This window comes from Callithrix jacchus, chromosome 8 (genome assembly GCF_049354715.1).
Source record: "Callithrix jacchus isolate 240 chromosome 8, calJac240_pri, whole genome shotgun sequence".
Lineage (NCBI taxonomy): Eukaryota > Metazoa > Chordata > Mammalia > Primates > Cebidae > Callithrix > Callithrix jacchus.
The window spans coordinates 11,205,213-11,227,158 of record NC_133509.1 but is presented as its reverse complement, the minus strand read 5'-3'; the positions used below and the strand labels follow the sequence as shown (position 1 = coordinate 11,227,158).

The window sequence follows — 21,946 nt, the reverse complement described above, 5'->3', positions numbered from 1 at the left end:
TTGCAACCTCCTGGGCTCAAGGGGTCCTCCCACTTCAGCTTCCTAATTAGCTGGAATTACAGGTGCATGCCACCATGCCCAGCTAATTTTTGTATTTTTTGTAGAAATGGGGCTCCACCATGTTGCCCAGGCTGGTCTCGAACTCCTGGGCTCAAGTGACCTGCCCACCTCAGCCTCCCAAAGTGCTGGGATTATAGGCATAAGCTATCATGCCTGTCCAATAATACCTTCAATTAAAAGGTAAGCTGCTACTTGGTTTACATGGTAGACTAGACGACAAACCAAGAAGTGTTGAACAGATTCCAAGAAGAGGGCAAGACTATAGCATATTCCTTCCAGATAAAATAGACCACTTTCTCTAAGGCTTGCTTTACTTAAAGGTCAAATGAAGGCATCACATCAAGTGATAGATTCTACCTACATAAAACCTCTTGCATTAGTTCCTGTCTTGCCTAATTCCACCGGCATTATCCTAAAACAGATTTTTCAAATATCTCGACCCTGGACTACAACTGTCTTCTCACTAGTCTTCCCATCTTCAGCATCTCTCTACTTCATCTTCCACATTTCTTTCAAATTAGTTTTCCCTCGAGCCTCAGATCTTGTTAATGCCTCAATAAAACATCAAAACACTTTTATCCCATCTCACAACTGACTATAGCCTATCATTCAAAATTGTCTATCATCTGACCAAACCTACCTTTCTATTTTCCTTTTTTAAAAAATATTTTTTTATTGGGCAGCTCCCAGAACCAGATTAGGTTCAGAGGAACTACCCTTCTTTTCTTTTTCTTTTTTTTTTTTGAGACGGAGTCTCCCTCTGTCACCCAGGCTGGAGTGCAGTGGTACAATTTTGGCTCACTGCAACCTCCACCTCTGGGTTCCAGAGATCCTCCTGCCTCGGCCTTCCAGGTAGCTGGGACTATAGGCTTGCGCCACCATGCCAAACTAATTTTGTATTTTTAGTAGAGACAGGGGTTTCACCATGTTGGTAAAGCTGGTATCAAACTCCTGACCTCAGGTGATCCACCTGCCTCAGCCTCCCAAAGTGCTGGGATTACAGGCATGAGCCACCATGCCCAGCTGGGACTCCCCCTTTTCATTCTTGTTTGCTGCTTGTTCCTCTACAACCAGGGTGTCCAATCTTTTGGCTTCCTTGGGCCATACTAAAAAAAGAATTGTCTTGGGACACACAAAAAATACACTAATGATAGCTGATGAGCTTAAAAAAAAAAAAAAAAAAATCACACAAAAAAATTTCCTAATGTTTTGAGAAAGTTTACAAATTTGTCTTTGGTCTCATTTGAAACCATCCTGGACCACATGCAGCCCACGGACCATAGGTTGGACAAGCTTGCTCTACACTCACACTCTTCTTTCAACAAACTGGTTTGCCATTATTCTTCATACATGCCCATAACTACATCTCTGAGCCTTTGCTCCCATTACTCCTCCACCTTGGAATATGCTTTTCTACCATCTCAGTAGGAAGACTTGAACAGCAAAATCATAACTCTACCATTAATTGACATTACACAAGTTATTTGTTTATTTATTTAAAATTTTGAGACAGAGCCTCACTTCTTTGCCCAGGCTAGAGTGCAATAACACCATCTCAGCTCACTGCAACCTCTACCTCCCTGGGTTCACACAATTCTCCTGCCTCAGCCTCCCAAGTAGTTGGAATTACAGGCACACACCACCACGTCCAGCTAATTTCTTAGTATTTTTAGTAGAGATGGGGTTTCACTATGTAATCCAGGCTGGTCTTGAACTCCTAACCTTGGACATTACACAAATTATTTGAACTCTCTTATACTTCAGGGATGTTAGATCCCTAAAGGAGGGGAAATAATACCTTGCTTGGAATTGTTGTAAGAATTAGAAAATAGCATACATAATAAATGTGGCACATAATAACTGATCAAAAAATGATAGATTTCATTTACAAGAAAAAAACAAACATGCCCATTCAAAAGTGGGCGAAGGATATAAACAGACACTTTTCAAAAGAAAACATACATGAGACCAACAAACATATGAAAAAATGCTCATTATCACTGGTCATTAGAGAAATGCAAATCAAAACCACATTGAGATACCATCTCACGCCACTTAGAATGGCAATCATTAAAAAATCTGGAGATAACAGATGCTGGAGAGGATGTGGAGAAATTGGAACACTTTTTCACTGTTGGTGGGAGGGTAATTAGTTCAACCATTGTGGAAGACAGTGTGGCAATTCCTCAAGGACCTAGAAATAGAAATTCCATTTGACCCAGCAATCCCATTACTGGGTATATATCCAAAGGATTATAAATCGTTCTACTGTAAGGACACATGCACACGAATGTTCATTGAAGCACTGTTTACAATAGCAAAGACCTGGTACCAACCCAAATGCCCATCAATGATAGACTGGACAGGGAAAATGTGGCACATATACACCATGGAATACTATGCAGCCATCAAAAATGATGAGTTTGTATCCTTTGTAGGGACATGGATGAACCTGGAAACCATCATTCTCAGCAAACTGACACAAGAACAGAAAATCAAACACCGCATGTTCTCACTCATAGGTGGGTGTTGAACAATGAGAACACATGGACACAGGGAGGGAAGAAGCACTACACACTGGGGTCTGTCGGGGAGGGAAACAGGGGAGTGACAGCGGGGGGTGGGGAGTTGGGGAGAGATAGCATGGGGAGAAATGCCGGATATAGGTGATGGGGAGGAAGGCAGCAAATCATACTGCCATGTGTATACCTATGCAACAATCTTGCATGTTCTTCACATATACCCCCAAACCTAAAATGCAATAAAAATAAAAAAAATAGGTTGGGCGTGGTGGCTCAAGCCTGTAGTCCCAGCACTTTGGGAGGCTGAGGCGGGTGGATCACGAGGTCAAGAATTGAGACCATCCTGGTCAACATGGTGAAACCCTGTCTCTACTAAAAATACAAAAAATTAGCTGGGCATGGTGGCGCGTGCCTGTAATCCCAGCTACTCAGGAGGCTGAGGGAGGAGACTTGCCTGAACCCAGGAGGCAGAGGTTGTGGTGAGCCGAGATCGCGCCATTGCACTCCAGCCTGGGTAACAAGAGCGAAACTCCATCTCAAAAATAAATAAATAAATAAATTGATTGATTAAAAAAAAAAAAAACATAAATAAGCCAGGCGCGGTGGCTCACGCCTATAATCCCAGCACTTTGGGAGGCTGAGGTGGGTGGATCACGAGGTCAAGAGATCGAGACCATCCTGGTCAACAAGGTGAAACCCCGTCTCTACTAAAAATACAAAAATTAGCTGGGCATGGTGGTGCGTGCCTGCAGTCCCAGCTACTCGGGAGGCTGAGGCAGGAGAATTGCTTGAACCCAGAAGGCGGAGGTTGCAGTAAGCAGAGATCGTGCCATTGCACTCCAGTCTCGGTAACAACAGCAAAACTCCGTCTCAAAAAATAAAATAAATAAATAAAAATGATAGATTTCATTACTATCCTTCAAATCTAATTCAAAACCATCTCTTTTAATAAAGTATTTAAGCTGCCCAATGCCGAAAAAAAGGAAAAAAATTAATAAAGTCTTTTGGGATCCCTCCCAGCTAGAAGCAAGCTTTCCCTCCTTTATAGTTCTCAGAGACAGTCTTTATTTCTTTTACACAATTAGCAGGGCGCCGTGGCTCACACCTGTAATCCCAGCACTTTGGGAGGCTGAGGTGGGTGGAACACCTGAGGTCAGTAGTTCAAGACCAGCCTGACCAACATGGAGAACCCCATCTCTAACAAAATTAGGTGGGCATGGTAGCACATGCCTGTAATCCCAGCTACTCAGGAGGCCGAGGCAGGAGAATTGCTAGAACCCAGGAGGTGGAGGTTGCGTTGAGCCAAGATCACGCCATTGCACACCAGACTGGGCAACGAGCAAAACTCCGTCTCAAAAAAAAAAAAAAAAAAAGACAATTAACTTCACTTTTTCTTTTTTTTTTTTTATATTGTTTAAATATCTTTCAAACATCTGAGGACAGAATCCACAGCTGATTCATCCTTTCGTTTCCCTCAGTGTCTAGAACAGGGTCTGATTTATAATAGGCACTCAAGTATTTTTTATTTTATTCATTTACTTTTTTTTTTTTTTCCCAGACAGTCTTGTTCTGTCACCCAGGCTAGAGTGTAGTGGAGCAATCTGGGCCCACTGCAAGCTCCACCTCCTGGGTTCAAGCAATTCTCCTGCCTCAGCCACCCAAGTAGCTGGGATTACAGGCATGCACCACCACCCCCAGATCATTTTTGTATTTCCAGTAGAGACAGGGTTTCACCACGTTGGCCAGGCTGGACTCCAAACACCTGACCTTAAGTGATACACCCACCTTGGGCTCCCAAAGTGCTGGGATTACAGGTGTAAGCCACCGCTCCTGGCTCAAGTATTTATTAATGAATAAATACCTATGAACATCTTAAGAATTCTGCTGGGCGCGGTGGCTCACGCCTGTAATCCCAGCACTTTGGGAGGCCGAGGTGGGTGGATCACAGGGTTAAGAGATCGAGACCATCCTGGTCAACATGGTGAAACCCCGTCTCTACTAAAAATATAAAAAATTAGCTGGGCATGGTGGCACATGCCTGTAGTCCCAGCTACTCAGGAGGCTGAGGGAGGAGAATTGCCTGATCCCAGGAGGCCTGGGTAACAAGAGCAAAACTCCGTCTCAAAAAAAAAAAAAAAAAAAAGAATTTCATATTCATTTTCAGATGGAAAACAAAACACTAAATACATGAAACATGGGAGGCCGAGGCAGGTGAATCACAAGGTCAGGAGTTCAAGACCAGCCTGGCCAAGATGGTGAAACCCTGTCTCACAAAAGAAAAAAAATCCTTCATTTTCTAATTTCTCACCTCTCAGACTCACAGACAATCCTTTGATGATAGAAGCTGATTATTTCCACATACGAAGTGATACTTGGACTATTCCTGAAGATCTTTGTTGCTTGGACACTCTTTTTTTTTTTTTTTTACTTTTAAAAAATTGTTTATTTTTCTTCTAGCAAATTCTCCTAGATCCTGAGGATACTGTTCTAGAAGAAGGAACAAGTAATAGTCTCTTCCCTAGTGCAAGACTGCAAATCTACTGCTGATGTCAATTACTGGAAACAGGCACCCAGCAGTATAACTGCTTCAGCGTAATTCCTGAAGATAGGGTCTTGGCTGTTATAAAAGCCATAAGATCAAATAGACTAAAGGGTCAGTAAGCTGGCAGGAAAGGAATGGATTCAGTTCACAAGAAATAGAATAATCAATGACCTTGGAGATTTCAGACAAATCAGATTTTCTATTGAAGGCAGGGATATAAATAGCACAAACAACACAGAGGAGTAGAATCAAAAGCCACCAACTCAACTTTTTGTTTGAAAACTTGTTAGGTCTAGAGAACTGTTCAAACCACAGCTGCTAATGGTTATGGATTTGGCAATCAAAATGTCTTCGTTAAAAAAAAAAGTTTTAACTGCCTTACTATTGAGGTTACAAACCACAGCCTTGATGTATTGTTGCAGTCAACATCCTCCCTGCTGTTTTTGAGAGCTTACATCTGCTGCTGGCAGATAAAATGCTGGCAAACAGCTAGGGCTCCTTCCAGGGGAATCACAGGAGAAGCTTTAATGAGGTGGCTCTCATCTACCTTTTACCCTGAGTTGAACTCATAGCCTTTTCTGGATCACTTCTACCTTCTCTAGGATGATCCTCTGTCATTACTCAGGAGGGCTGAAGGTCTAGAGGGATTTTTTTCTTTCTGGCATAAATTAGTCACACTGGCCATACTAGTCTTAGAAGATAAAAGGAAGACTATAGTGTTCATGGCTCAGGGGAAAGCATATATTTTTTTCTTTCTTTTTTTTTTTTTTTTGGACTTTCCACCTGTAAGCATATATCTTTTTTTTTTTTTTGAGATGGAGTTTCGCTCTTGTTACTCAGGCTGGAGTACAATGGCGCGATCCCGGCTCACTGCAACCTCCGCCTCCTGGTTCAGGCAATTCTTCTGCTTCAGCCTCCTGAGTAGCTGGGATTACAGGCAGGCTCCACCGTGCCCAGCTAATTTTTTCTATTTTTAGTAGAGATGGGGTTTCACCATGTTGACCAGGATGGTCTCCATCTCTTGACCTCGTGATCCACCTGCCTCGGCCTCCCAAGGTGCTGGGATTACAGGCTTGAGTCATCGTGCCCGGCCGCATATATCTTTTAAAGCCACTTAACAGCATAGTGCACTTGATTTTAAAACGACCAGTAACAAAACCTTTTCAGTTTTCTTTTTTTTTTTAAGAGGACTAAATGATCATACTATGTCAAAAATAGTGAGGGCTTAGTGTATCAAAGAAAGGCCAAGAATGTGCGGTCAGAAGTAAATTACTGAGTTTTTTGGGAGGAAAGAAAAGGGAACAGTATAGAGAGGTAAAATGTGGTTCCAAGTCACACAGGAAGTTAGTTTCAGTTGAAATAAAAATTACTAGATCCACACTAGTTTTCAAAGAAAGTGCGATTCGGCTGGGTGATGAATGAATATGGAGATACTGAAGGAAGCCACAGGTTAGGAAACTACTTCCTAGATTGTTCTTTCTCAGTGAGTTGACCTATGAGAATAAAGAAAAATCAAACACACAACACTCCTAAATGGTACATACCATACCACCAGTTCTGCAGTAGGTAAATAGGTAGCGCATGTGCAAGTGGGGGATTAATTTATGCTCAAAGTTTTGGGATGCATGTTATATCCACCTCTTAGAGAGTCATAATCTACACTAGCATATTAAGGGCTCTGAGATGTTCTATAGTAAACAGATCTGTTTAATCCAAAGATATTTCCCAAATTTGTGTTTCAGAGAAGACCCATGGAATAGTTTCACAAATGCTAGTCAACTGACATTATTCCTAAACTCTCAACTCATTCATTCAGAAACAAGAATGAGGCTGGTATAACAGACTAGACAAGTGCACTTTCTACATCACAGAACTCTAGCTCAAACAGTCATAGGTAAATTACAAAAAGTGATCTTGATATTTTCTAAGAGGCAGCCAAATACCAAAGCTGCAACTTTGAAAAGTGATAAACTCTTTACTCAATAAATAAGACTAAAATAGGGCTAACATCAATTTTGAATAAATTCATATACTACCCTCAAACACAGAAAATAAACAGTAAAGGTGTGGTGGCTCACTCTTGTAATCCCAGCACTTTGGGAGGCTGAGGCGGGTAAATCACCTGAGGTCAGAAGTTCCAGACCAGTCTGGCCAACATGGTGAAACCCCGTCTATACGAAAAAATTTTAAAAATTACCCAGGTGTGGTGGCACACGCCTGTAATCACAGCTACTCAGGAAAGTAAGGCAGGAGAATCGCATCAACCTGGCAGGCGGAGGCTGCAGTGAGCTGAGATCACACCACTGCACTCCAGCCTGGGCAACAGAGAGAGACTCTATCTCAAAATCAAAAAAACAAAACCAAAACAGTGGAAAAAAGCTACAGAAAAGCTGACCACAGGGAAAATGGGTAAAACAGGTATGGGATTCCCATGTCCGATGAAGCCTAGTGGCTTCCGGCTTCTGGTATATTTTAATGTTACAAATCAGAGACGTTCAAAAAGAGAGTTGCCAGCACCTCCAGCTGGGAACATCTGGGAGGATTCCTGCACTTCTACATGCTGTCTGCAGCAACCTCAGGACAAGAGACGGAATATAAGCTCAAGGAGAAGTATCATGAAACAGAGTTATCCTTCGGAAACCAACAAGACTTGTTTTAATTAGATTTCTAAGTCCTATAACCCTTATAATAGATCTGGATTATAGTTTCCTACCCTTCTCTACACAAATTTGTGGCACAAAGAAGATTGGCTGCCTAGAGATTGAAATCATTTGACCTTGTATCAAGTGGTGGTTTGCTTGATCAATAGAAAAGAAAATAAAGCAAAACCCATCATCCACACTGCCAGATGCTCCTGGGTTCTGTTTTAGAACACAGGAGCATATCTCAGGAAGACTATGCTGTTAATGACTGTGAGTCTCTAAAACTGTAAAGCCTACACCAATGTAAGATATTTTTATAATATTGCTTCTAGACTCGAAGATAGGGGGAAAAAAAGGAGGAGGGAGGATGAAAGTAGACATTGACAAAAGAATGGGCAAAGGCTCAGACGGATAGCCCAGCCTCCACATGTCTACGGTTTTACCTGGATCTGGATCAGATACTAAGAGAAGAACAAAAGGCTAGAATTCAAAATTCACACCAAAATGCATACAGTGTACTCACATAATCAGAGGAGGTCGAGGAGGTAACCGACAAGAAAATGAAAGACACAAATATAGAGGGATAACAAGTGTCAGCCAGGCATGGTGATACATGCCTGTAGTCCCGGCTACTGGGAGGATCACTTAAGCCCAGGAGGCGGAGGTTGCAGTGAGCCAAGATTGGCACTCCAGCCTGGGCGATAGAGTGAGACCCTGTCTCCAAAAAATAAATAAATATAAATAAATAAATAAATAAAGAGTAAAGAACAGAGAGGGTGAAATGGCTGGGAATAGTAAAGGAAAAAAGTAGATAGTAATGAGAGTAATGAAAGAGAGTAAGAAAGTCTGAAAAACAGAGAATTTGATGAGATAAATGAAACTGAAGCACTTTTTCTTCAGCACAGTGGTGGAAGCCCTATTATCTAAAGTAACTGTTCAGAGAACAGGAAAACCATACTGTTAGGTAACACTCTTCGTGTTTCAAGGATGGACTTTTCTCATTTTGGATTTCTGCTAGTTATGAGTCTAAATATAAAGGTCCTATATTTCAGGAATTTTCTAATTAAGTTAAAGTCTTTCAGCTCCCTCTGCTGTTCAAACATGTACTATACTTATGTCAGTTCAATTTTTTTTTTTTTTTTTTTGAGATGGAGTCTCACTCTGCTGCCTAGGCTGGAGTGCAGTGGTGTGATCTTGGCCCACTGCAACCTCTGCTACTAGGTTCAAGTGATTCTCCTGCCTCAGTGTCCCAAGTAGCTAGGATTACAGTGCTTGCCACCACACCTGGCTAATTTTTTTTTTGTATTTTTAGTTGAGATGGATTTTCACCGTGTTAATGGTCTTGATCTCCTGACCTCGTGATCCACCCACCTCGGCCTCCCAAAGTGCTGGGATTACAGGCGTGAAGCACAACACTGGCCTTTTTCTTTTTGAGACAGTTTCACTCTATTACCCAGGCTGGAGTGCAGTGGCATGATCTCAGCTCACTACAACCTCCACCTCCTGGGTTTAAGCCGTTCTGCCTCAGCCTCCTTAGTAGCTGGGATTACAGGTGTGTGCTACCACACCTGGCTAATTTATTTATTTATTTTGTGTGTGTGTGTGTGTGTGTGTGTATGTGTGTGTATATATATATATATATATATATATATATATATATATATATATTTTTTTTTTTTTTTTTCTTTTTTGACACGGAGTTTCGCTCTTGTTGCCAGGTTGGAGTACAGTGGCGTGATCTTGGCTCAATGCAACCTCTGCCTCCTGGGTTCAAGTAATTCTTCTGTCTCAGCCTCCCAGGTAACTGGGATTACCGGCACCCACTACCACGCCCAGCGAAGTTTTTGTATTTTTAGTAGAGACAGGGTTTCATCACGTTGGCCAGACTGGTCTCAAACTCCTGACCTCAGGTGATCCACCTGCCTCAGCCTCCCAAAGTGCTGGGATTACAGGCGTGAGCCACTGCACCAGGCCAATTTTTGTATTTTTAGTAGAGGCAGGGTTTCACCATGTAGGTCAGGTTGGTCTAGAATTCCTGACCTCAGGTGATCCACCTGCCTTGCCTTCCCAAAGTGCGGGGACTACATGCATAAGCAACCATGCCTGGCCTGTCAGTTTCAATCTTTAGTGACACAAATAAAATGTATAAATACATACATATGTATAATCATACATAAATACACAAACCTCCTCCCAAGTATGGCATAGTACTGGCAATCAGAGTCACATATATTTGCCTATCATGAGTTCAATAGCCTAGACCCAAAGCTCCAGAATTAGCAATAACAGATCGTACTATTCCCACCCCCCAATTAAAATAATTCAAGGAATAATCAAGGGTTTCTGAAAGGTTTTTGTAAAGGATGAAGACCCTATACTTGTTTACTGGAATATGGCAATGGTTTTTATTTATTTATTTAGAAACAGTTTCGCTGTTGTTACCCAGACTGGAGTGCAATGGCAGGATCTCGGCTCACCGAAATCTCCGCCTCCTGGGTTCAAGCAATTCTCCTGCCTCAGCCTCCCGAGTAGCTGGGACTACAGGTGCGCACCACCATGCCCAGCTAATTTTTGTATTTTTAGTAGAATGGAGTTTCACCTTGTTGATCAGGATGATCTCGATCTCTTAACCTTGTGATCCACCTGCCTTGGCCTCCTAAAGTGTTGAAATTATAGGCATGAGCCACTGTGCCTAGCCTGGCAATGGCTTTTTATACAGAAATTTATGTGTACCAGGCTGGGCATGGTGGCTCACACCTATAAACCCAGCACTTTGAGAGGCCAACATGGGAGGATCACCTGAGGTCAGGGGTTGAAGACCAGCCTGGCCAACATGGCGAAACCCTGTCTCTACGTAAAGAAAAAAGGTATTCTTTACTTACCTGCTCCTTAAATTGCTTCTGGGACAAGCAGTCAATTAGGTCCACACAGCCCAGTAGACAACCTGACGGATAGTCATTAGGAAATTCCACATCTGAATCAGGAATAACAAAAGGATTGAATAAATTTCCTTCTTTCTGAGCTTGAACCTCAGGAATCTGTTTTCAATTCCGAACAATTTTTTTTTTTTTTTTTTTTGAGACGGAGTTTTGCTCTTGTTACCCAGGCTGGAGTGCAATGGCGCGATCTCAGCTCACCGCAACCTCCTCCTCCTGGGTTCAGGCAATTCTCCTGCCTCAGCCTCCTGAGTAGCTGGAATTACAGGCATGTGCCACTGTGCCAGCTAATTTTTTTGTATTTTTAGTAGAGACGGGGTTTCACCATGTTGACCAGGATGGTCTTGATCTCTCAACCTCGTGATCCACCTGCCTTGGCCTCCCAAAGTACTGGGATTACAGGCTTGAGCCACCGTGCCCAGCCTCTGAACAAATACTAATAACTTTCCATTATCTATATGTAGACATAAGAAAAACAGTGAGATTTACTTGGCACAACTATTCGCATTTTAGCAAAAAAATCTAGTGAGTAGCTCGCTTAGGCCATTATCTACATGCTAAGCTAGAAAAGTTTTCCTTTGCCCTCATACCATCAAAGTTCAAGGACCCCACAAATTCATTCTAAACAAATCAATTCTACTATATGCAATTGTTTCAGATTGGAGTTTGGTAGTGATGAGCTTTGGAAGCAAAGAAAGGCAGTTACAGATGACAAGAAAAAAAATTAAAATGTGGTTAAAACCATAAAAATAAATGTCTTTAAAACAAGCCAGTGATATCATTCGAAATAGAAATGTGTTTTTAGGCTGGGTAAGGTAGGTCACACCTGTAACCCCAGCACTTTGGGAGGCCAAGGCTCCAAAGTGGTCTTAAAGGGAGGCAAAGGCTCACTTGAGGTCAGAGTTCAAGACCAGTCTCAGCCAACATGGTGAAACCCTGTCTCTACTAAAAACACAAAAAATTAGCCAGGTGTGGTACCATGTGTCTATAGTTCCTGCTACTCGGAAGGCTGAGGCAGGAGAATCACTTGAACCTGGAAGGCAGAAGTTGCAGTGAGGAGAGATCATGCCACTACACTCCAGCCTGGGTGACAGAATGAGACTCTGTCTTGAAAAAAAAATAAAAAAATTTTTTTTGAGACAAAGTTTCGCTCTTGTTGCCCAGGCAATGGCGTGATCTCAGCTCACTGCAACCTCTGCCTCCTGGGTTCAAGCAATTTTCCTGCCTCAGCCTCCTGAGTAGCTGGGATTATAGGCATGTTCTACCACGCCCAGCTAATTTTGTATTTTTAGTAGAGGTGGGGTTTCTCCATGTTGGTCAGGCTGGTCTCGAACTCCCGATTTCAGGTGATCCACCCTCCTAGGCCTCCCAAAGTGCTGATTATAGGCGTGAGCCACGGTACTCAGCCAAGAAAGGAAGCATGCACTTTTTATTCCTAGTGATTCTTTGAGGCTGTTTCTTAGAAATGTTTAAAGATGGTTGCATAGTTATCCTTTTATTCTACCTTCAAAACAACTGTATGAGCTGGATAAGAAGAAGGAAAAACAGGATGCCCAAAGGTCAGAAGTCTTCTTAAGGATCCAAAGCTGGTATTCTTGGGGTGTTTCCCAAAATAAGTTGCTTAAGTAAACCAACTTTGATGCCCAAATCCAGGAGTAGGTGTCTATGTAGGCCACTCTGAATAAAAATTCCTGTTTGGTAGTTTTCCCAGTGTAAGGATCCCAGAGTTCACAGTAGTCATTTTGCCTTCAGAATAAAGATGTTGATTTTCTCAGATAAAAAAATTAACACTAGTTGGTTCCTTGTGTTGGAAATTGATATTTTTATTTGCACTGTTTGACAGATTAATGCTTTCAATGCTGTCAATGATTTACCACCAAACAAACAAACAAATACAAAGATTAAAAGTCCCTTTTAATGAAGAAAAAGCCAAAGGAAGAAGGAAGTGAAAAGACGAATGTCAATGACTTCCCTCCACAAAGTAAAACTGAAAGGAGAACATACAACTGTTACCTTTCCCACGAAGAAGACGATATGTAGCCTGGAGTTCTGAGACTTCTTGAGGAGAGGGTTTTTTGGCTGTGGCTGCTATCCAAAGTCGTCCTCTGTGGGGAGTGTACCAGGATCTGCCCTCTACCCTTAAACAAACACAAATTAGTGGGAGTGATCTAAATTCTAGTTTCCTGGAAGATCCCATGATATATAACAAATCCTATCACAAATTATCCAGTTGAACCAAGAGGTCTATAGATAATGCCTTACTAGGAAGGATATTTTTGGTCAAAAACACTTTTCTCTCACAGTATCTTTCACTTGAGATGAACTCTGTCCACTAATTTCTCTTATATCAGAATAATGATAAGTCATCTCTCTCAACTCCTGCCTGCTTTTCACCTGATCCCTACAACTCAGACTTGGAGCCCTCACCAGTCTTGGTGCTTGTACAATACAAATCCTATATTTTCTCTCCCTCTCTCTCCCTCCCTCCCTACCTACTTTCCTTCCTTTTTTTTTTTTTTTTTTTTTGTGAGACAGAGTTTCGCTCTTGTTACCCAGGCTGGAGTGCAATGGCACGATTTCAGCTCACTGCAACCTCCGCCTCCTAGGTTCAGGCAATTCTCCTGCCTCAGCCTCCCAAGTAGCTGAGATTACAGGCGCTCACCACCATGCCCAGCTAATTTTTGTATTTTTAGTAGAGATGGGGTTTCACCATGTTGACCAGGTTGGTCTTGATCTCTTGACCTCGTGATCCACCCGTCTTGGCCTCCGAAAGTGCTGGGATTACAGGTGTGAGCCACCGCGCCTGGCCCCTTCCTTCTTTTTCTTTCTTTATCTATCTATCTATCTATCTATCTATCTATCTATCTATCTATCTATCTAGTTTGAGACAGAGTTTCAGTTTTCTTGCCCAGGCTGGAATATAGTGGTGCTATGTTGGCTCACCGCAACCTCCACCTCCGAGGTTCAAGCAATTCTCCTGCCTCAGCTTCCCAAGTAGCTGAGATTACAGGCATGCACCACCACACCTGGCTAATATTGTATTTTCGTAGAGATGGGATTTCTCCAAGTTGGTCAGGCTGGTCTCAAACTCCCGATCTCTTGTGATCTGCCCACCTCAGTTTCCCAAAGTGCAGGGATTATAGGCATGAGCCACCATGCACAGCACAAATCCTTTAATTTCAAGGCATATAAGTCATCCCAGAGATATGGAAATCCTTGCCCTTGAGTCAAAGGCTAAACTTTTCCTGGAAGATTAGTTGGTTTGTACTCCAATCTGACAGAAAAATCCTCACCTACACATAACTCCCAAGAATGTTACTTTTTATTATTTATAATAATTTAAGTAAATAAAAACGCTTTAACTCTTTCAATTAGAACCACACCCATTTACATTTTTTAACTGTATTCAGGGTTTTCTTTGTGGATTATTAAACAATTTGTGGACTAGTTTGAAAGAACCTGTACGGAGAGTAACAGCATGCATTCCGAATTTAATTGCTACTTTCCAAGGGTTATAAAAAGATGTTTCTTATTCCCTCCCACCAAATTATATAAGGTACCTTGAGAATATAACCTTCTCATCCCATTCTTATAGTGGAAAATGGAGTTATTAATTTTTCATATCCTTGGTTTTCCAACACAAATATATTGAAAGAGTATCAGGCTTACAGTAGGTGCACAATATGGGGAATGAACCAACGTATGTCTTCCATCTACACCAAATAATCTGAAGAATTACTGGGAAAATGATTCCACAAATGTGGCAAAACCACCTGCTTTAGTTCTGTGGGATTAAAATAAAGTGACTATGCACTAGATGCTGCTCACACTGTTCGCTTCTGTGAGAAAATTTGAATACCAGATCCAAAATAGGATGAGAGAAATGTAAATACTCTGATTCCCTTAGCAGAAGGCAAGTTGTTTAGTTTTCTACTTTGGAAAAGGAAAACACTGAAATTGCAGAAAACTCAGTGAGAACAGACATCTAAGGGTTTGATCATCCTGGGGCAGAAGCGGATTTCCATGCACTTCTCTAATGGCACTTACGGACATAAGCTATGAAATAATTAGGAGCCAAAGCAAGAACTGACCTTCAAGATGGGAGAAAAGGTGTAGTGCACCTTAACAAAGTAGAGAAATGGCAGCTAATAGTGAAACTACCAAAGTACAAATGATCATGCCTAAATGCTGATAATCATTTGTCTTTAAGTAATGTCTGAAACGTGAACAGTAGAGAGGAAAGAGTACTTTGAAAACCTGAACTCTAGTTCCACCTCTGTCACTAACTAGCTTCATATTTTACCTTTTCCTGCTTCAATATCCTCATTTTCCAAAGATTGTAATAATACTGGCCTAATATACAGTTACATCTTGCTTAACAATGGGGATATGTTCTGAAAATGTGTCTTTGGGCAATTTCAGATGGTATAACCTACTATGCACCTAGGCTATGGTATACCCTCTTTTTTTCTGAGATCGAGTTGGATTCTTGTTGCCCAAGCTGGAATACAATGGTGCGATCTCAGCTCACTGCAACCTCCACCTCCCAGGTTTAAGCAATTCTCCCACCTCAGCCTCCCAAGTAGACGGGATTAGAGGCACACACCACCATGTCCAGCTAATTTTTTTTTCGTATTTCTAGTAGAGATGGTGTTTCGCCATGTTGGCTAGGCTGGTCTCAAACTCCTGACCTCAGGTGATCTACCCACCTTGGCCTCCCAAAGTGCTGGGATTATAGGCATGAGGCACTGTGCCCGGCAGCGTCTTGTTCTTAAGTTACAAACTTATACAGCATGTTACTGTACAGAATACTGTAAGCAATTGGAACACAGTGATAACTATTCGTATATCTAAATATATCTAAACATAGAAAAGGTACAATAAATGATGGGCACAATGGCTCACACCTATAATCCCAGCACTTTGAGAGGTGGAAGTTGGTAGATCACCTGAGGTCAGGAGTTTGAGACCAGCCTGGCCAACAGGGCAAAACTCTATCTCTACTAAAAATAAAAAAATTAGCTGGGCGTGGTGGCACACGTCTGTAATCCCAGCTACTCAGGAGGTTGAGGCAGGAGAATTGCTTGAACCTGGGAGGTAGAGGTTGCAGCCAAGATCATGCCATTGCACTCCAGCCTGGGCAACAGAGTGAGATTCTGTCTCAAAAAAAATAAAAAGGGGAAAGAAGAAAGAAAGAAAAGAAAAGAAAAGAAAGAAAGAAAGAAAGAAAGAAAGAAAGAAAGAAAGAAAGAAAGAAAGAAAGAAAGAAAGGAAACAGTACAGCAAAAATAGATATTATAATCTTTTTTTCCCTTTTTTCTTTTTGAGACAGAGTCTCGCTCTGTTATACAGGCTAGAATGCAGTGGCATAACCTCTGCTCACTGCAACCTCCACCTCCAGGTTCAAGCGATTCTCCTGCCTCAGCCTTCTGAGTAGCTGGGACTGTAGGCAAGTGCCACCACGACTGGCTAAATTTTTTGTATTTTTAGTAGACACGGATTTCAGCATGTTAGCCAGGATGGTCTCAATCTCCTGACCTCATGATCTGCCTAACTCAGCCCAAAGTGCTGGGATTACAGGCGTCAGCCACACTGCACCTGGGTGCCTGGCTAACTTTTTGTATTTGAAGTAGAGAGAGGGGTTCATCATATTGGTCAGGCTGGTCTTGAACTTCTGACCTCAAATTATCCACCTGCCTTGGCCTCCCCATGTGCTAGGAGGGTTACAGGTGTGAGCCACTGAGCCCGGCCTAATTTTGCTACACCCTCAGCAACTTTATTGGTTGATTGAGTTTCACTCTTATTGCCCAGGCTGGAGTGCAACCGTGCGAGCCCAGCTCACTGCAACCTCCACCTCCCATGTTAATCGATTCTCCGTTCTCAGTCTTTTGAGTAACTGGGATTACAGGTGCCTACAACCACACCTGGCTAATTTTTTGCATTTTTAGGAGAGGTGGGGTTTCACTACGTTGGCCAGGCTGGTCTCTAACTCCTGATCTCAGATGATCCACCTGCCTTGGCCTCCCAAAGTGCTGCGATTACTGGTGTGAGCCACCACCTTATTTATTTATTTATTTGGGATAAGTTCTCTCTCTGTAGCCCAGGCTGGAATGAGGTGGCGTGATCTGAGATCACTGCAGCTTCTGCCTCCCAGGCTCAAGTGATTCTCCCACCTCAGCCTCCTAAGTAGCTGGGACAACAGACACGAACCACCACAACTGGCTGACTTTTTGTATTTTTGGCAGAGATGGGGTTTCACCATGTTGCCCAGGCTGGTCTTGAACTCCTTGGCTCAAGTGATTTGTTCTCCTCAGCCTCCCAAAGTACTGGGATTACAGGTGTGAGCCACTACACCTTATTTTATTTTTTGAGATGGAGTCTTGCTCTGGCCCCAGGCTGGAGTGCAGTGGTGTGATCTCAGCTCGTTGCAACCTCTACCTCCCAGGTACAAGTGATTCTCCTGCCTCAGCCTCCTCAGAAGCTAGGACTACAGATGTGGGACACCATGCCCAGCTAATGTTTGTATTTTTAGTAGAGATGGGATTTTACCATGTTGGCCAGGATGGTCTCAATCTCTTGACATTGTGATCTGCCTGCCATGGCTTCCCAAAGTGCTGGGATTACAGGTGTGAGCCACCGCACTGACCTATTTTTATTTTTAATTATAGCCAACCTACTGGGTGTGACATGGTGTCTCATGGTACTTTTGATTGACATTTCCCTAATTTCCAAAGATGTTAGTATTGTTTCTTGTGCTTATTGGCCACTTATATTTATTTATTTTTTGGTAAAAAATCTATTCAAGTTCTTTGCCCATTATCCAGCACACGACTGTATTTCACAGAGTTACTGCTTTGAAAACTGAAATTCTATTTAAGTATAAGGTATTTTTACTGTTATGAGTCAGGACATTGACAGGCATATTTTTTTCTAATAGAAAAAAATAAGAAGGCTGTAATCCCAGCACTATGGGAGGATGAGGCGGGTGGATCACTAGGTCAAGAGATCGAGACCATCCTGGTCAACATGGTGAAACCCCGTCTCTACCAAAAATACAAAAAATTAGCTGGGCATGGTGGTGCATGCCTATAATCCCAGCTAATCAGGAGGCTGAGGCAGGAGAATTGCCTGAACCCAGAAGGCAGAAGTTGCGGTAAGCCAAGATTGTGCCATTGCACTCCAGTCTGGGTAACAACAGCGAAACTCCATCTCAAAAAAAAAGAAAAAGAAAAACACTCCAAAATGCTAATAATAGCTGTTTCTTGGTGTGGAATTATAGGTAATCTTTCTAGTTACTTTTCTGTACTTTATAGTTTTCTATTTACATGTGTAAGAAAAGCAAAGGAAAACACTATCTTTAAAAACTGAATTAAGAAAAGACATAAGAAACCATGGAATAGTAAGCTATTAAATATTATCATCATTAACAGGTGTAACGCAGGTCTATAATACCTCTACTTAGCTCAGTTTCCCCTACTTTTGTAGGAAAGGATTTTGTGACAAAATAGTTTCTCAACATTATTAGCCAGATTAATAGATATATGGATAGAAAAACAAAATCAAGTATGCTGGTATCTTAATAAGTAAATAAGCATCAAAACTATATTTCAAATAGGATCAAATTATTAAGGTTGCTGAGTAGTATATTACAAGTCCAAGGCCAAGATAAGCTTTTCCAATAGATATGCTTCCAAAGATGAAAAAATTGGTCTTCTATATTTGTTATGACAGGGTTCATTAGCTTTTTTTTTTTTTTTTGAGATGGAGTTTCGCTGTTGTTACCCAGACTGGAGTGCAATGGCAGGATCTCAGCTCACCGCAACCTCCGCCTTCTGGGTTCAAGCAATTCTCCTGCCTCAGCCTCCCAAGTAGCTGGGACTACAGGTGCGCACCACCATGCCCAGCCAATTTTTGTATTTTTAGTAGAGACGCAGTTTCAGCTTGTTGACCAGGATGGTCTCAATCTCTTGACCTCGTGATCCACCCGCCTTGGCCTCCCAAAGTGCTGGGATTATAGGCATGAGCCTCCGCACCAGGCCTAGCTCAGTTTGTTTTTTAAGCTATTCAGTACAAAAACTACTACTACTATATTTGTCAATTTAAATGTTTTAAAATTAATTTTAAAATATACTACTATCAAGTCAATAACATGAATATGTTGTTTAAAGTTCCATTTATTGGCCAGGTACAGTGGCTCAAGCCTGTAATCCCAGCACTTTGGGAAGCCAATGCAGGTGGATCATGAGGTCAGGAGTTCAAGACCAGCCAGGCCAACATGGTGAAACTAAAAATACAAAAAATTAGCCAGGCGTGATGGCGCACACCTGTAATCCCAGCTACTCTGGAGGCTGAGGCAGGACAATCACCTGAACCCAGAAGGCAGAGATTGTGGTGAGCAGAGATCATGCCATTGCACTCCAGCCTGGGTGACAGAGCAAGACTCCATCTTAAAAAAAAAAGTTCTATTTCTTGAAGAGTATTATAAATCACCACTTTTTGAGAAAAACTAATTCCAATCCATATTTCTAAATTAAATTTATGTCACTCTAAAATCTTCCATTGCCCAGATTCATTTTTATCTTACCTTTTAATTCCTCTGACAAGCAGAGAAGCCCAGGGCTGATGTATAGAGAGGCACCAGCCACCATCAAAGCCTTCCTGAAATTCTTGATCCTGGATTCGCAATTGGTGCTGAAATGAGTTGAACTCTAGTCCCAATCCTGATGAACGGAAAGCCTTCTTCTGTGAGGCTGCACTTGTGTGGTCAACCCACTACACAGAAAAACAAACATACAGTTCTGTCTTTTAAGGGAAGAATCTGGGGTAGGTGGACAAAATGACACAAATGCTAATAATGAGGAAATCATACAGGGAACTTTTCTTAGCAAAATATATCCCAGTCTGGGTATGATGGTTCATGCCTGTAATCCCAGCACTTTGGGAGGCAAGGCGAGTGGATCACTTGAGGTCAGGAGTTAGAAGCCAGTCTGGCCAACATGGTGAAACTCCATCTCTACTAAAAATACAAAAATTAGCCAGGCGTGGTGGTGGGTGCCCATAATCCCAGCTACTTGAGAGGCTGAGGCAGGAAAATCGTTTGAACTCAGGAGGTGGACTCTGCAGTGAGACGAGATCATGCCATTGCACTCCAGCCTGGACAAGAGAGCGAGACCCTATCTCAAAAACAACATCAACAAACAAAAAATACATCCCATCTTTGTCTGAAATAAGGCCAGAAGGGTAGAAATAGTATAAATTCAGTAGAAGTCCCAGGTATGATAACAAGGTCCCATCTTAAAGGATAATTAGAATGTTGAAATCTCCATATAATGCTTCCTAATTCCAGCAACAGCACAACTATCAGACCAAAAGAGCTATAATTATTTCCACTTTATGCATAATGATCCAAACTTGGTTCTGGATAATTTTTCTTTCTTTTTTTTTTTTTTTTTTGAGGCGGGGTTTTGCTCTAGTTTCCCAGGCTGGAGTGCAATGGTGCGATCTCGGTTCACCGCAACCTCCGCCTCCTGGGTTCAGGCAATTCTCCTGCCTCAGCCTCCCGAGTAGCTGGGATTACAGACACGCGCCACCATGCCCAGCTAATTTTTTGTATCTTTAGTAGAGACGGGGTTTCACCATGTTGACCTGGATGGTCTCGATCTCTTGACCTCGTGATCCACCCGCCTCGGCCTCCCAAAGTGCTGGGATTACAGGCTTGAGCCACCGCGCCCGGCCTCCTGGATAATTTTTCAATAGAATTCTGTGAGCTAAATGAAGGTTTAACATTTTGTTCCACAATTCTGTATGTGCTTAGGGGCAGTGTCACATGCCGATACCGTGACAAAACCAAACTGATGCTGTCAGAGGCAGCAGTTCTGACTACTGGATGCATGAAATAGTGTCTTACCCTGAAATGAACAACTTGCTGCCTGAAAGAGAGGACGGAGGACTGCTAAAACAGGGTTCCCATCATTTAAAAGGAAAAGAGAATTATAAGGTACAGGTAATTACAGGAGAGTGAAGAGTCTTGGCAACAATTCAGACAGAGAATGACAAAGGTTAATGTTTCTTCCAGAGCAACAAGACCATATGCTCCAAAATTAAAGTTTAAAAATAAAGGCAATTAGCATGATGATGTTTGGGGTTGTCCTAATTTTTTAAAATGTAATATTTATAAAGCTGGATGCTTGTAGCTTCACTAACTACTCAGGAGGTAAGGTAGGAGGATCACTTGAGCCCACAAGTTCAAGGCCAGCCTGGGCAACATGGTAAGATCTTGTGTCTTTAAAAATAATAATAAGGGTTTTCCTCAGCTGCCACCAAGGTGCCCGGTCTTTCCAAGTTAAGCCCGCGTTGGGGTGAGGCCCTCACTTCATCCAGTGACTAGCACACACCACATCCGGCAGCGCTAGCCCCACACTCGCCCACACCATGGTCTCCTCTACTACCAAGCTTGCCTGCATCTACTCGGCCCTTATCCTGCACGATTATAAGATGACCATCCACTTAAGGAAGATAAGATCAATGCCCTTATTAAAGCAGCTGGTATAAATGTTGAACCTTTTGGTCTGGCTTGCTTGTAAAGGCCTTTTGTGGGGGCTGCAATCTGCAATGTAGGGGCTGGTGGATCTGCTCCAGCAGCTAGTGCTGCACCAGTAGGAGGTCTTGCCCCCTCCACTGCTGCTGCTCCAGCTGGGGAGAAGAAAGTGGAAGCAAAGAAAGAAGAATCCGAGGAGTCTGATGATGACGTGGGCTTTGGTCTTTTTGACTAAACCTCTTTTATAATGTGTTCAATAAAAAGCTGAACTTTGGCTGGGCATGGTGGCTCATGCCTGTAATCCAAGCACTTTGGAGGCCAAGGCGGGTAGATTACCTGAGGTCGGGAGTTCAAGACCAGCCTGACCAACATGGTGAAACCCTGTCTTTAAAAAAAAAAAAAAAAAAAAGCTGAACTTTAAAAATAATAATTTGTAATTATTAAAATTATTTATAATTAATAATTATAATTATTATTTATAATAATAATAACAAGAGCCAGGCATGATGGGCAATGTCTGTAATCCCAGCAGTTGGGGAGGCCAAGGCAGGAGGATCGCCTGATCCCAGGAGTTGACCAACCTGGGCAACGTGGTAAAATTCCTTCTCTACAAAAAATACACAGATTAGCAAGTTATGATGGCATGTGATTACTTTAGTCTGAGCCACTTGAGGTTGAGGGTGCAGGGAGCTGTGATCGTACCACTG

At 42.2% G+C, this 21,946-nt stretch overlaps 1 protein-coding gene and 1 pseudogene across 7 annotated transcripts in view; one reads left to right on the top strand and one right to left on the bottom strand.

Annotated features, from left to right (window-relative positions):
* TRIP4 (thyroid hormone receptor interactor 4) overlaps positions 1-21,946 on the bottom strand; it is a 75,010-nt gene that overhangs the window by 20,407 nt on the left and 32,657 nt on the right. For 4 of the 7 annotated variants that reach the window (XM_054240453.2, XM_078333334.1, XM_035258821.2 and 1 more), the window contains exons 9-11: positions 19,287-19,474; positions 12,716-12,840; positions 10,649-10,740 (exon numbers count right to left, since the gene is read on the bottom strand). In XM_054240453.2, the coding sequence (XP_054096428.1) occupies positions 10,649-10,740; positions 12,716-12,840; positions 19,287-19,474 (405 nt within the window). Of the gene's footprint in view, positions 1-2,145; positions 2,255-10,648; positions 10,741-12,715; positions 12,841-19,286; positions 19,475-21,946 lie in introns of those variants that run through there. The other 3 variants (XR_004729520.3, XR_008474661.2, XM_078333332.1) reach the window with 2 other exon arrangements.
* Positions 21,134-21,506, top strand: LOC108593358 (large ribosomal subunit protein P1 pseudogene; annotated as a pseudogene).